This window comes from Ascaphus truei, chromosome 1 (assembly GCF_040206685.1).
Source record: "Ascaphus truei isolate aAscTru1 chromosome 1, aAscTru1.hap1, whole genome shotgun sequence".
Classification (NCBI taxonomy): Eukaryota; Metazoa; Chordata; class Amphibia; order Anura; family Ascaphidae; genus Ascaphus; species Ascaphus truei.
Window position 1 is genome coordinate 112908710 of NC_134483.1, and position 16327 is coordinate 112925036.

At 43.6% G+C, this 16327-nt stretch overlaps 1 protein-coding gene across 5 annotated transcripts in view; it reads right to left on the bottom strand.

Annotated features, from left to right (window-relative positions):
* The window catches only part of LIX1 (limb and CNS expressed 1), a 192501-nt gene that overhangs the window by 155286 nt on the left and 20888 nt on the right, over window positions 1-16327 (bottom strand). For all 5 annotated transcript variants that reach the window (XM_075593399.1, XM_075593394.1, XM_075593389.1 and 2 more), the window contains exon 2: window positions 3741-3904. In XM_075593399.1, coding sequence (XP_075449514.1) covers window positions 3741-3904 — 164 coding nt within the window. The remainder of the gene's footprint in view (window positions 1-3740; window positions 3905-16327) is intronic.

Below are 16327 nucleotides of genomic sequence, written 5' to 3' on the forward strand. Positions count from 1 at the left end.
CTCTCCCTTTTGTCTCACCCAATGAACTCTCTTACCCATAGTGATGGCCACTTACTTGACCTTGTGTCTCTCATGTCTGCTCCCTTCCTTTTGTTTATCATGCCAACAAGCCAAAGTGCCCAGGTTTTCATACTGGGAACATCAATCTTGCTCCATTAAAATGTGCTCTTTTCAATAAGGAAAAGGCAATTAACAGGTACGCTCCGACTGAAATGATGTTGCATTTATATTTGTGGTTAAACCCAATTATAGGCTAAGTCACAGGGGTGAGCAAACTTTTTATGCCGAGTCCCGCTTTTCATCCATGAAATTTCTCCCTACCTGATGTAATCAAAATCACATGAAAAACAAAACCTTTATTAAACGGTATATAGTTTCATTAACTTGTTTTGCTGAAAGTATGATCCAAATAAAAAGGTGTAAATTGCCTGGTTTCCCGTGACAGGCTATACTGCTGCGGCCGAGTTTATTCGAGCATTTGCCCGTTCTCGGCCGCAGCAGTTACCTGGCGCGCGCCGGAGGGTGCCGGGCGCGCGCCGAAGCAGCGGAGGAGAGGCCCGCCGATCGCGACTTCCCCCTCTCCTCTCCGGGTCCGCCGGGTCCCCCGGAACCCCCTGCCGCCGTCCCCCACATCGCGGGACACCAGGGCTCCTTCGGGGAGCCCTGGACGCGCGTGCAGGGGGTGCAGGCACCCGATGACGCGTGACCGCGCATCGGTGACGCGCGGCACGCCGAGGGGATGCCACTTGCAAGCCGGGAAATCTCCCGGCTTGCGGAACTGGCCACACTTCAATAAAGTGTGTCGCCAGTGTATGCCATATAGAATCTATACGGTATATAGGCTGTGATTATACAGAAAAACACGAGCGGCGCCACGGCCAAACAAATTCTATGCATACACTGAAAACACTTTTACCCACCGCGACTGTCACGCCGCTTGCTATTGCAATGCGTGCGACAGTTGAAGTGTTTTCAAAATGTGTTTTCTGGTTGCGAATGCCGCATTACGTGACGCGGCCGTCCAATCAAAAAAGAGATTTCAGCTTGCAGCCGCGTGCGCAATAGCATATGTTTGTGCACATGTAGATCTGCGACATCGCTAATTTGACGTCACAGATGCGCGCGCACGCCCTGCAGTTCGGCTGCATAATCGCAGCCTTATAAATTATTTATTTATTTCCGTTTTCAATGATGTTGAATTTTTACTCCTTTGTACATTCAAATAGTGGCAGCCTACCCTTTCACTTGTCAGCTGTGTTCGGATCGCAGGGAATTAGGTTGCCAGCTGAGGAGAGCAGGGCAGACACTGGAAGGAGGGGCGGCGATGTCACAGCGCTGGGGCGTGCTCCTCCCCTGCAGTCGTTTGCGTGCTGGCCTCTTCAGAACCATCTCTCTTGCAGCCGCCGTACCTCCGCAGCCCCTCACACACACCATCACGTTCGGCCGCAGCACAGCGTCTTCGGCCGCCCACCCGCCCGCACACAGCTTCTTCAGCCACGCGCACACAGCCGCCAGCCCGCGCAGAGCCCCAACCCGCCTGGCCACCCGCGCACAGCCGCCAGCACACCCGCACACAGCCGCCTACACACAGAATGTTTAACCATCTGCCGGCGCACACTAGGTTTCGCTGCCTGCCGCCTGCGCCCCCCCTAAACAATTGTGCACCCCCCCAGGGGGGCGCGCCTCCAGTTTGCTCACCGCTAGGCTAATACTCCGAGGAGAGAGACCGAGGACGGAGGTGAATGGCTGTGTGTGTGTTTGAGTATAAGTATAGTGTGTGTGTGTGTGTGTGTGTGTATGTGTGTGTGTGTGTGTGTGGAGGGAGGGCTGTAGAGTGGGTGTTTTTGGATGAAGGTGGCTGCAGAGTGTGTTTTTGGAAGAAGGGGGCTGCAGTGTTTGTGTTGGGTGAGATGGGGCTACAGAGTGTGTGTGCAGATACGGGCTGTTGTGTGTATGGAGAGGGGGGCTATGCTGTGTGTGTGCATGGAAAACAGGCTTTAGTTAGTGTGTGTTTATGTTGAGGGGGCCTGTAGTGTATGTGCATGGAGAGAGGGGCTGTAGTGAGTAGGTGTGTTTGTGTGTATGTATGGGGAGGGGGGATGTAGTGTGTGTGCATGGAGAGAGGGGCTGTAGTGAGTGTGTGTGTGTGCATGGAGAGGGGGATGTGTGCATGGAGAGAGGGGCTGTAGTGAGAGGGTGCATGGAGAGAGGGGCTGTAGTGAGAGGGTGCATGGAGAGAGGGGCTGTAGTGAGTATGTGGTGTGTGTATGGAGAGGGGGCTGTAGTGAGTGTGTGGTGTGTGTATGGAGAGGGGGGCTGTAGTGCATATGTATTGAGAGGGGGCTGCAGTGTGTGCGGGTCTTGAGAGGGGGCTGTAGTACTGTGTGTGGTGTGTGTGTGGTGTGTGTGTTGGAGAGAAGGGGCTACAGTGTGTTTGCAATTTTATTTTCCAAAAAAAAAATGTAGAAAGATTTAAGAAAGAAAACAAAACTTCAACAAAATCTAGACTGTCATGTTTATAAAAAGCAATAAGACTATACAAAATACCCTCTTCCAGCCAGGGCATAATTGGCCAGTCAAGCCCTGTTCTTCTGGCATTATTACTTATATACAAGCAAGTAAAAAGAACGTTGTGAAATATAGTAGTTGTGTGTTTCAGTGGAGCTGGCTAACACACATTTTGGCATGTTGTGTAACTCTGCCTATGCTTATATTTTTGGCACCTATTCTTCTTATGCATCTAGACTCTGGGTCCATGCCCTTCCCTTTAATCTTTTCTCACATACTTCATCTAATTTCTGGTCTTATTTTTTTAGTATCCTTTCTGCAACCTATAAAACATTCGTGGTGGCATTCTGGGCCATATTTACTTAGTGGTGCTATTATTACATAACACCCATCCTAGCGCTTAAAGGTGTCTTATGGAGTTGCACCCCATGGTAAATATCAGTCTTTATCCTCTCTTTTCTATGGAAGAACTCCAACAAACACTGTAAAATTTAAACAGTATCCATTTTTTTTTTGCTTTTGTCTTTCTATCACAGACAGTAATTTGATCTGCTTCATTTCACAAGGGTCCCATTAGAGGAGTAAAAGATCTGGCACCTGGAACATTGGAAAGAACATAGCTTTTACATCAACAGGACCACACACCGACTGCTGTATTAGTCTATGGACCATGACGGCACAGAACTTAAACAATTATTAAGCAGAGGAGTGGCAAGTTAGTAGAACAATGAGTGTTAGTGGAATATAACGAGACCAAATCAAAAGCACAAAAAATAAATATGGCGGAGGAGGGACCAAATTCTATGACCTTGCTCTAAAAAACACAATAACTAAAGAAGTTTAGGATGATGCAAAGCAGTTTAAATTACTTGACCACTTGGTCTCAGAGCTGCTCCGTTTCTTATTCTGCGGCTTTAACTCTGAACTTTTGTTTTAAAAGGTTCTAAAGATTGGATTTGATATTTTAAACTTTTTTTTTAAATTGAGTTTAGATGTTTAAGTAAATCTGGGGGAGCAGGAGGGGCAGCACCATGTCACAGATCAATCCATTGTACAGTACATCCCACAGGAACCAAAGGAATTTAGACACCGTATCTATGAATTTTCTGTATAATATGGACCATCTTGACAGTAAACGACCTGAATTATCATTTTTAGAAGAATCCCAAAGAGATGTGCATTATTTTATGACTGTTACACAAGAAACATTGCAATCAATCTGTGATTCTCACCTGAAAGTTACCAAAACAGCTTCCCCCCGGCAGAGTGACGTAGCAGACGAATGGAGGATCCGGAGAAGGGACAGACTCATAAGACACTAGTCCTTCACTTGGGAAAATCGCCCTCCGCCTCTCTTTGCTTTCCCAAAATTCTTGAAGCAATGCTACCACGTTCACTGGATAAAAAAACACAAACATGAAAAATGTTATATAAGCAGAGGAAGAAGATCAAAAATGTAGTTAGATGATTTGAGCATTGAAGTATCTGAGCGAGATCACCCATTGATGGCTAAAATGCATGCCCGTTACTTTTAACAAACTCAGTTCCGATAAATCTTCAATACAAAACATATTTCAAAGCAGGCGACACCTTACACATGAGTCGGGAGAAGGCCATCTTACATTTATAATGTCATTTATGATCCTGGCTTTACTCTTGGATCAGCTTGAGCTGGAGAAAATACACAACCTGTCCCTTATTCTTCAACTGGGGGTATATATACGGCAGCATTGGGGAAAATGTCAGTGCTATTCCAGAAGTAGCTGAATCCAAATGGATTAGTAATTAAGTGACTTCACAAATCATTGATGGCATTCTCCTGGCATCTTATTAAGTTGTAACGGAAGCAAAATCAAAGCCCCACTAAAGGATTAATTCCATGAGGCCTATTCAGGTACCTTTGATAAGATCACTGCCATATCGATCGGTTTTACATGTTTCTAAATCACGGTATGACATTTGTATAAAAATGGTATTCCGTAAGATTTATCATTTGGTACATACCGTTTGGTACAAAAATGTCATACTAATCGACTTTGCAATTTTTTTTTTCAAACATCTTACCGTGCGATATCCCTCCAGTCTGGAAGAGCTGCACAGAGAACTGCATCTTCCTGCACAGCTCTAACAGGCGATTGTGCTGTTTTTATTTTTATTTTATTAACATATTATTGAAGCAGAGGGTTTCCAGAGCTGAACCACATTCATTTCAGGTCCCGGGACCCTCTGCTTCCCGGCCTCCATAGGGGGCACCGGTATCTCCTGCAAGTTTAAATGTCCTATTCACTTGACACAGGAGAATTAACTTGCAGGAGATACCGGCACCCTATCCGGGACCTGTACCTCATGAAGCAGGGGGGTTCGCGGACCTAAAGAGTGTGGTTCAGTTCTGGAGACGCCCTGCTTCAATACTATGTTAATAAAATTTAAAACAGAGCTTCATTCCCTTGGCAGCTAACCGCTAAGGTAATGAAGGGTTTAACCACCACTACCCGGTTTGTTGGTAGTTGAGGGGGTTGTTGAAGGTTATAGTTCTCCAGGGAGTGTGGTTAGGACTCCCGGGAGGAATTAAAGGGGGTATAGATAAACACATTGTCAATCAATGGGCAGCCTAAAAAAAATACACACAAATATAATACAATCAATGGGTATCTTACCTTTGTCGGGATGAAGATTCATCCTCGGCATTCAACTGTGATACCAACTCTTGACCCAGAAAGCAATGATCTTCATCTTGAAGAACACCATGATGTGCAAAAGTCCATGATCCTCAGTTGTTTGCAGAGGAGTCTCTGGTGAATAGATCTTCATTCTTTTTTCTTGTCTTCATCCTTGTCTTCTTTCTGCTCTTTTTATTACGTCCAGGAAATGTTGATCCGCCATCTTCTTGGGGTCAAATGAGACGTGACAGGCCTTGTATAAGGCCTGTGATGTCACATTTGACTGACAAATGGTACATCCACCGATCTGATTGGTAGATGTACCATGTGATGGCTTCCCTTCTTTTTTTGGACTGATGTGACATCACCTTAATGGGAGGGAAGCCATCCAATTAGGTAGCATATGCTCCCCCCCCTTTAAGGTGAAGTCACATCACCAAAAAAATGGTAAGCCATCACATGGTACATCCACCATTCGGATTGGTGGATGTACCATTTTTCAGTCAAAGTGACGTGACAGGCCTTTTACAAGGCCTGTCACGTCTCATTTGACCCCAAGAAGATGGTGGATTAACATCTCGTGGACCTGTTAAAGAACAGGAAAAAGACAAGGGTGAAGATAATAAGACAAGAAAGAAGTTCAACTCAACGGGGACTCCTCTGCAAGCAACTGAGGATCTTGGACCTCTATGTACCATGGTGTTCTTCAAGATGAGGATCACTGATTTGTGGGTCAAGTGTTGGTGTCGCAGTTAGATGATGAGGATGAATCTTCAGCCTGGCAAAGGTAAGATACACATTGATTGTATTTTATTTAATTGTGTATTATTATTTTTTAGGATTCCCACTGGTTGTCAATGTGCTTATCTATAGTACTTATATATATATATACTTTGAGGGTATAGATAACCACATTGACAATGAATGCATTTTTTGGCAAATGTTTGTTTTTATTTAATTTTAATGTATTTTATTTTGTACATCAGTTTTTTTAGATTGCCATTGTGACTACCTGTGCTCCTTTTGATGACACAGGTTACCAGAGTGACAATCAATGGGTTTATTGCCTACTGTGTATTGTAATTTCAATGTAATGTTATTCTGTATTTATATTTTTTTCAACACTAATGGGCAAAAGCACTATTAGCCATATTTTGCCCATTTGTACGTGTGGTGATGGGAGTAGAGTTTGTGGGGGATGCGGGTTGATAACTGCTAAGGTAATTAAAGGGTTACTGTCCACTAGTTCAATTTTTTATTTTACTGTTGCTGCGCATGGAAGATGTGGAGGACGAGGATGAGGATTGAGCTGGCCTTCATCCTGGTAGGGGTAAGTACAACTTTTATTTACTATTTGTTGGCTGGCTAATGTTTTATTTTTAATGGGCAAATTCACTATTATCCAGATCTGGATAATAGGCCTTTTGTCCATTACAGTGTGTGTTGGGGTGGTGGTATTGTAGGGTGGCCATTGCTTGCCAATGCTTCTATCTCTGACCATCAATGGATTAAATGGCTAGAGTATTTTTTTTATATAATAATGTGTTTTTTAGAGTAATTTTATTGCATTGCACTGTATTGATTATTTGAATGGGCAAAAGTGCTATTAGCAATCTTTGGCTAATAGCACTTTTGCCCATTCATGTGTGGTGTTAGTGGTAGAGGGGTTGGGTGAAGGATGTAGTTCACCCGGGGAGGGTGATTAGGCCATGCAGTGGGGGTTAACCCCTTCATTACCTTAGCGGTTGTAACCTAACGGCCTAACCATCCATCCTGCTTTAGCGACCTAAACATCCATCCTGGGGCAAATATGAAGGTGGGCATTTAGACCTCCCAGGTGGATAGTGGGAGGGTAGTAACCACTAAGGTAATGAAAGAATTAACTCCTCCCACGTCCCTCTCAGTGGGCCTAACCACCCACCCTGGGGCAACTACAAGCTTCACCCAACCCCTCTACCACCAACAAACTGGGTACTGCTATTTAACCCGTTTATTACCTTAGCAGTTAGCCACTAAGATAATGAAGCTGGGCTGTAGATGTATTTTTTATTACATAGGATTGAAGCAGGGGGTTCTGGAGATGGAATGAATGCGAGTTAGCGCTGGAGACCCCCTAGCTTCAATCCTATGTAGCAAAAATAAAAAATGTTCCTTCCTATGTACATCGCAATTCTAATCTCAGCACCCTTTCGGTGCCGAGATCTGAATATGCAAGTTTAAGCAGCGATGTGCATATCGAAGCTACCTGAATAGCAGTTTCTGGCAAATAATGTGTGTTTGGATATTTTTGGAGCTACCTACCACACAGCTTGTCTGAGTCAGAGTGCTAACTCTCCTTAAACAAACACTTTCCAAGCGATATTACCATGTTATCAAAACTTTCTAAATAGCTACACATGCAATATCACTTGGAAAGTGCACTTAACACGGGTTAAGACACTTATCGAAGCTACCTGAATAGGCCCTTAAACAGTATATGCTGAAGCAGTAATTCCAGTGGTTTTTGCAAAACATCCCCATAAATTTCTATGACAATTTTCTGACAAAAACAGCATGAGCGACCACTTCGGCAGCATATAGAATTATCCCCTAAGTCTCCTTATGATTGTTTTCAGCCTTGGTAGCAAACTGCAGAAAATTTAAATCTCTTAAAGTCAGACCTGCACCACCAAGGTCACAGCATGCAGAACAAGAATTTGCATATATATGTATATATATGCAAATTATATGCAAATTATGTAATATATATATGTGTATGTGTATGTGTATGTGTATGTGTATGTGTATGTGTATGTGTATGTGTATGTGTATGTGTATGTGTATGTGTATGTGTATGTGTATGTGTATGTGTATGTGTATGTGTATGTGTATGTGTATGTGTATGTGTATATATCCCCTCAAACCTCCCTCCAAATAGCTTAGGGAGAGATGCATGTGCTGTAAAAGGAGCACACCTTAAGTAACCAGGGAGATATGCAAAGTATATTTAAATGAGTCACATCCGAAACTTCCTAAAAGGTTTTTCATAAGAGCTATATTGAGTTGAAAAGCCTAATGCATATAGTGACTGGAATGGTGTATTGGTGTCAGACCCAAAGGACTAGAACACTACACCACTGCTTTAGAAGGCAGCAGCTCTAACAAACCTGTAGAAAAGACTTCACGCTCTTCTTGAATAGAGAAACATATCTCATTTGCAGTCGTCTTCCATGAGACACCTTCTGGTGTGGGAAGACACCTTACAGTCCATGTATTTGTATAGGCTGTAATGTGTTCCAGCATTGAAGGTGCGGCAAAACACTGCTTAGTAAATATGGCTCACTATCTTTATCCTTTATAAGATTAGAAGTACTAACTCAATTCACCAGGTCATGTTATATTAATTTCTCTCTCCATCTGCTTCATTTGCTGTGCTTCACCTTGTTTTTACTTGCGTGTCACATTTAAAATATGCCACCCATAGGCGCTTACTTGGTGCTGCTCTCATTCTCCAGCGCCACGTCATCCCGTTGCAATTGCAATGCCGTGTGACATCATGTTGCTGTCCGCGCATGTGCAATCGCCACTTGCTGCACACACATGCGCGATTGGTGGGTTCAAGTCCTGTTGGATTTAACACCAATACACCTTTCCAGACAGTAGGTGCCTTAGGATTGTCAACTCAATAAGTCTCTTATGGAAATCCTTTTCGCAAGTCAGGGATGTGGCTCATTAAAATATAGTTTGCATAGGCATTAGCATATCTCCCAGGGTACCTCATGTGTGCTCCTTTTACAACAATGGCATCTCTCCCCAAGTAATTTAGCAGGCAGTTTTGAGTGGATATATACTGTACAACAAGGAGACACTACTAAATTTGAGCAACGCCTTCCTCCTCAATTTTTTAATAACCAATCCACAGACAGATGTTGGTGTACACATCCACTTCAGACAAGTTCACCTATCTCTAGTCCTCAGAAGACTTAATTGAGCTACATCTGTATCAAACAATAGACTTAGCAAATGTTTATGGCCATGGGCAGTAAAAAGGGGGCTCTGATTCACAAGAAATCTTATTTTTGCTATCATCTTTTATGCAAACCTTTTAAATAATTTAAACAATGCCAGAATCCAGGCGGAGGGAAGTGGAGCATTAGTATTTCACGTCATGAAAATGCCCCTTTAATCTTTTAGCAAGGACATTATGTGCAGAACCTAAATATATAGCCAAGTGCTTGAGATATGGCAGACATTCACACACACTCATCAGCATTTTTTTTTTTTTAAATGAATGAAAAATCGGCATTTATTTGAACAATGCATAAAGGTGCTTTAACACAACTTTGTGTTTCTGACATGTTGCTAAATGTCGATTCCTCTTGTCTGCTCACGTTTACCACTAGCTTTATTAAACGGTTTGCATTTCTAGGATGGAAGTGGTTGACAGAAGAATACTATAATATGCTTTTAACAGCACATATTGATGATATCAAATAAACACTATTAGGGTTTTGGTTTGGATATGTGAAAAAGAATGTATGACTGGAACAGTGCTCCAAGTTAAAAGCATCAACAAAGGCTTACAAAATTCCCGTTGGAATCATATTGGCTTGGCAGCTCTAGCGCTAAATAATGTAACTAGAACTGTATGTTAAAGAAAACAACTCATGTCGAAACCAAATAGTCCAAGCTCCAAAAAAATGTTTCGAACCCCTGATCCACCTGTGACATCAAAAGGTTAATCTGTAAAAATGTCAACTGAACTCCATTGAGTTTGCAGAGCAAACATTCCAGTCCATTTAAATCAATCTCAGCTGCCATAAATTGCCTTCTCAGCATAAACGACTGACAGCTTTTAGTATGTTTCGCCTGTGCACATCCAGAAACACATAACTGTTCTCAGTGCTCCCACACGTGTTTGTTGTGGGCCTCGTTTTATACATGCTAAGTCTTAGAAATGCAAAGGTTGCACGATTACTGCACAGTGATACCTTTCCAGGTATATTTGATCCTCAGGGCATCATTTGTACATTCATTACTCATGTGTTTCATGCTTTGCATGACAAAGTATACATGCTGTAATAAGTTCAAATGTTCTACTTTCCAGCAAGTTTTTGTTTCATTTATCCTTGATTGATTCATTGATTTGAACCCATTTTCTCTATACATACATCCAACACATTGGCAAATACAACAAAGAAATCCCGTACTTTAGGACATATTGTATAACAACATGTATGCTTAACAATATTTTCATATAGCTACAGTAGCAGTGTTTGCAGTGCTATACAAAGCTGAGCTTCCTGGCATTCTGAATAGCAGCCTAGAAAGTCTTCCACTCAAATTGTTGTTGCATATAAATCAGGAGAAAAACTGCAATCCTCCAATGCGACAAAGATTACAGTATGTACTAAATCTGAACATAGACGTTGAACTTCAAAAACTATTATCTGTACAACATTACTACATACTCACCCTAAAAAACAGGACAGCAGCTAGTCCACCTTTCTCCCTGCACTAACATGAACTTATCACAGTAATAGAGGATTTTAAGCGTATATACTGTATGCAAGCTTATATTTCCAACTATCCGTCCATGCCAACATTTATGCTAAAGAGAATGCAGTAGCCTAGGGCCTTCGAGGTCACGTTTGCTTCAATTAACGGTAAGGAAATTTAAAAGAAAGAAAAATAGGAGAAAATCCTTCTAGCATTAAATTAAATGATATGGGTAGTTAATGATGTAAAAGCATAGAAGTGTGTTATAGAGTAGCTTCCATGTTAAACATTAAAACATCCATGCTAAAATATAAATATAGTAATATACAAAAAAAATGTATATAATATTGATGCTGCAACTGTGAACTATTTAACATCACAAATGCTACTCAACTTTCATATAATTTTGTAATTATTACTGAATTGTCTTATTTTTATTAATGTAACTTGGCGAATTTCCAGAACACCTGGACAAATTGTTTCAGTCTACTGTTCTCTTATGGTCTGAAACTGTAAAGGTACAAATACACACTTTACACAGAATAATGTATCCCTGTGTAATTTCGGGGTTACATGCCTCTCTCCTCCTGTGCAATAATCCCTGTTAAAAGGGCAGGTTTGCCAGGAATAATCATGAGGTTTGCCCTCATCCCCTGTGATGTGTATTGTGTAGTGAAGGAAGTGACATCATGCTCTGTGTCCAATTACAGTGACACAGGGGTGGTGCCTACTGGAGCTATATAGTATGCAACACTGCCTGAATTTAGTGTGTGTGAGTGTCTCATCCCACTTGAATGAGACTGTCTGACCCAACACATTGCCAGGGCTCTGGCAAGGATTGTGGCCCTCCCCTAGGGGAGAGGTGGGCAGACTATTCCCCTTACTCTATTAGAGAGTAAGGGAAGAGCAAGGACAGCTTCTAGGGCCTTGACTAGGAGTGGTGTCCAGGGACTTCCTTGAGGTGGGCAACCTTTATGATGAGCGGCTAGAGAATGGCCGCAATGATAGGCAGTCTGCCACTAAAGATGACAATAAAGAATGTCCAATTTGAAAGAACCTTCTTGCCTGAGAGTGGAGTCATTCAGGGAGAAGCTGCACCAAGAGGTTCTCTTTCAGAGACTCCTCCCTGCTGTCGTGGGGACCTGGAAGAGGCGCTGTACCAGAAGTGAGTAGTAGCAAAAATTGGTACAGACCTAATATAATTTGGCTAAAAAATCTAACTAAAGAATCCCAATTTATTATTAAGGTACATTAATAAAGGTACATTAATAATGAATTGCGTATGTATTTAATAATTCGTCACTGTGACAGGGTAAATAAAAGCCACCAGTTATATGCTTGGAAAACCTATGTCAAGTCTGCAGTGCAGCACTGACTAGGTTAACTTCAGCTGGGAACCTCAGGACAATTAGTTGGATCCCAGCTGCCTAATCAAGGTGTGTTAAAACCCAGGCTGTAGACACATGGATCTTGGCTGTTGATGAGAGAGGAGTAAGAAGTAAAGAGATTCCTGAAAACAAGGTCAGAGTAGCCAAGTAGTTGTATTGTGAACTGTCTGTCCCCTGCATAGAAAAAGGGTAGCTGCCTTATATATAAACTGTCTGCTAAAGAGAAACTGTTTTGTTTGGTTTGCTGAAGAAAAAGCCATTTTCGTTTTTGCTGATGGAAAGCTATTTTTGTTTTGTGTGCTGTATATCTTTTAAGGCTAAATAAAACAGCCTTGTCAAGAAACCCACGTGTGTAGTTGCATGTACCCTGCAACATATGGTGTCAGATTTGGGATGGTTTTTTTCAAAAGGCTCCTGCAGTTAAAGGGCCACACACACACACACACACACAAGAATGGAAGAAATGTTGAAAGAGTTTCTGTGTGAGAAAACCAGACAGCAGGGACAGTTAATGCAGGAGCAGGCCCGGCTGCAAGCGGAGAGAGATGAAAGACTACAAGCAGCACAGGATGAATGGATTGCCAAACTGCTGACCCAATTCCAAGGGTCTGCCAGTGCAGAACTAGCAAGCAGACCCCCTATACTTCTGAGGAAAATGGCTCCGAACGAGGATCCAGAGGCTTTTTTACTGACTTTTGAAAGAGTTGCCGAAGCTCAGGGCTGTGCTACAGATCGCTGGGCAACTGCTTTGGCCCCACTCCTCATAGAAGAAGCCCAGGCCTCATATCAGGGTCTCCCAGCAGATCAGGCAATGGACTACCGACAAGTAAAAGCCGCCATACTGGATCGCTTAGGTCTGACCCCAGAGACCTACCGGCAGCAGTTACGGAACATGAAGTACACCGCTTAGATGAGACCCCGGGTCCTCGCTCAGCGATTATTGGACTTATGTACGCGCTGGATACAACCCGAGGAGTGCACTAAGGAGGCAATTCTTGAGCAGGTGGGTTTGGAACAATTTCTACAAATAATACCCCCTTCCGCACACTCGTGGGTAAAATGCCACGCTCGTGAAACCCTAGCTTTGGCGGTCCGACTCGTGGAGAACTTCCTTGGGGCTGAGCAGCAGGCGAGTGTCCTGGACCCGACTCCACCGGCACTTGCGGACGCCCAAAGAGGGAGGTTGGATCAATGGGGAACCTACGGCCCGTCACGGAACCGCCAAGTCCGACGGAAGGAGCAGTCGTTCCAGCAAGGACGGAGTCCAAATGCTGGTCCCCACAGATACCCTCATCTCCTTCCGGATGTCGGCTTGTCGCAAAGTGAGAGGAACTTCCGAGGACGTCGCCCACAGGACCCACCAGATGCCTGGTCTCCAGTAACCGGTCCAGCGAAGCGCTATCCACAGCCCCCTCCTGCGAGGGAACCCTCTCCATGTTCCGCCTGCGGAGAACAAGGCCACCGGTATGTGGACTGTCCACATACCGGTGGCCTTATTCCCCTTCTCGGCAGACCTTTTTCCCAGTAGACACTGGGTTCAAAAGACTCGGAAGCAAAGACGCTTGGACAAACAGGACTGGTTGCAGAAATCTGGGTCTCAAGGTGACCATACTAGTAGTCAGAGGTCACAAGTGATGGCTGGGGATGGCCAAAGGGAGGGGGATATGGGCCCTGGAGATTTACCAGACCTGTACCTCCCTGACTTTTGCCAGAAGCAAAGGGAAGACCTAGTCCTTGCTAGACAGTATGACAAGGTGGTGAAAATTGATGAACAGATTTTAGATGCACAGGGGGTGATAGTATTCCCCCATTTTGAGCTATCAAAGGATATCCTATATAGGGTGAATAGGCAGACACAAACAGGGGAGGTCACCAGACAGATATTTGTTCCCAAGGCGTTTGTTAAATCTGTGTTCACTCTAGCCCATACTGTCCCTTGGGGTGGTCACCTGGGCAGGGATAAAACATTGGACCGTATTTCATCCCGATTCTATTGGCCAGGGATGCATAGTGATATTGCTAAGCTATGTGCAGCTTGTCCGGAGTGCCAGCTAACTAGTCCAAAAGGACAAAAACCAACCCCTTTGGTTCCTCTACCCTTGGTGTCAGTTCCCTTTGAGAGGATTGGGGTAGACTTGGTAGGACCTCTAGAACCTTCTGCGAAAGGACACAGGCTTATCCTTGTAATAGTGGACTATGCAACAAGGTATCCTGAGGCGTTCCCCCTGAGAACAGCAACGGCGAAGCAAGTAGCCAACAAGTTGTTGGAACTGTTCTCACGGGTTGGACTTCCCCAGGTTTTGTTGACAGACCAAGGTACAAATTTCATGGCTAAACTGATGCAGGTACAAGAAATGTTACACTTAGGAGTGATTGAGGAATCATGCAGTGAGTGGTGTAGTCCACTAATTATGGTCCCTAAACCCGATGGGAAGGTAAGATTTTGTGTGGACCTCCAAAAGGTCAATGCGGTATCCAAGTTTGACGCATATCCGATGCCAAGGGTGGACGAATTAATTGACGCCCTTGGTAACGCGGAGTATATATTCACGTTGGACTTGACAAAAGGATACTGGCAAATACCCTTAGAGGAAAAGTCCAAATGCAAAACAGCCTTTGCCACTCCCATGGGTTTATACCAGTTTGTGACAATGCCATTTGGACTGCATGGAGCCCCAGCCACATTTCAGAGACTCATGGATAAGGTACTGAGGCCCCATAGGACTTATGCCACAGCCTACCTAGATGACATTGTCATTTATAGTAAACACTGGCGGGCCCATCTAAATAGGCTGAAAGCGGTCCTCAAATCTCTAAGAGAGGCAGGGTTCACAGCGAACCCTAAGAAATGTGCCTTGGGTAAAGCGGAAACCAAATATTTAGGGTATGCAGTGGGAGGTGGAAAAGTAAGGCCATTAGCCGACAAGGTAGCTGCCCTGAAAGAAGTTCCGACCCCCCAAACTCTACTGGGTTTAGCAGGGTACTACCAGCGGTTCATCCCCAACTATTCGGAAGTGGCAGCCCCTTTAACGGACCTCACAAAAAAGTGTGCCTCTACACAAGTGGTGTGGTCAAGGGATTGTCAGAGAGCCTTTGAGGACATAAAAAGGTGTCTATCAGAGGGTCCCATCCTTAGAAGCCCAGACTTCAACAGCCCTTTTATAGTGCAAACAGATGCAACAGAGATAGGGCTAGGGGCAGTGTTGTCACAACAGTTTGAGGGAGTTGAACATCCTATCCTTTTCCTGAGTAGGAAATTGTTCCCAAGGGAAAAAAACTACTCAGTGATTGAGAAAGAGTGCCTCGCAGTAAAGTGGGCAATCAAGGCTTTGAGGCATTACCTGGCAGGAGTCCATTTTACTTTGGTGACGGATCATGCTCCACTGAAGTGGTTAAATAGCATGAAGGATTCCAATGCTAGATTGACAAGGTGGTATATGGCCCTCCAACCCTTCTCATTTGAGATTCAGCATAGGCAGGGAAAAGAGAACGCAAATGCTGACATCTTTTCTAGAGAAGGGGTGGATGGTCGGGCTTCAGCCGTGCGTAGCCCCAGTCACACACTAACAGGGGAGGAATGTGACAGGGTAAATAAAAGCCACCAGTTATATGCCTGGAAAACCTATGTCTAGTCTGCAGTGCAGCACTGACTAGGTTAACTTCAGCTGGGAACCTCAGGACAATTAGTTGGATCCCAGCTGAAAACAAGGTCTGAGTAGCCAAGTAGTTGTATTGTGAACTGTCTGTCCCCTGCATAGAAAAAGGGTAGCTGCCTTATATATAAACTGTCTGCTAAAGAGAAACTGTTTTGTTTGGTTTGCTGAAGAAAAAGCCATTTTCGTTTTTGCTGATGGAAAGCTATTTTTGTTTTGTGTGCTGTATATCTTTTAAGGCTAAATAAAACAGCCTTGTCAAGAAACCCACGTGTAGTTGCATGTACCCTGCAACAGTCACATAGGATGTGCATTTGAGATTTTGGTTATCTATTGTGAAATACTGGTCATGCTCCCAGTAACAATCCAATGGGAGTTAGCAAAGTCAGCATTAAAAAACAGAATATGAGAACTTAGAATCTGTCAGTGACAGAGCAAGAATCACACAAATCAAATACATACAGTATGTTACGCACACTATATTGTCCAGTAGATTACTAGAATTAATAATAGCATTGGTTCAAGCTAACTAGTATTTCTTTTGAATCACCCATGACTATGTTTAAAGCCAGACCTGTATAACTTAATGTGTGACCAGGACTAATATTACTTTTTGATTGAAAAGATTGATTGGGGAACT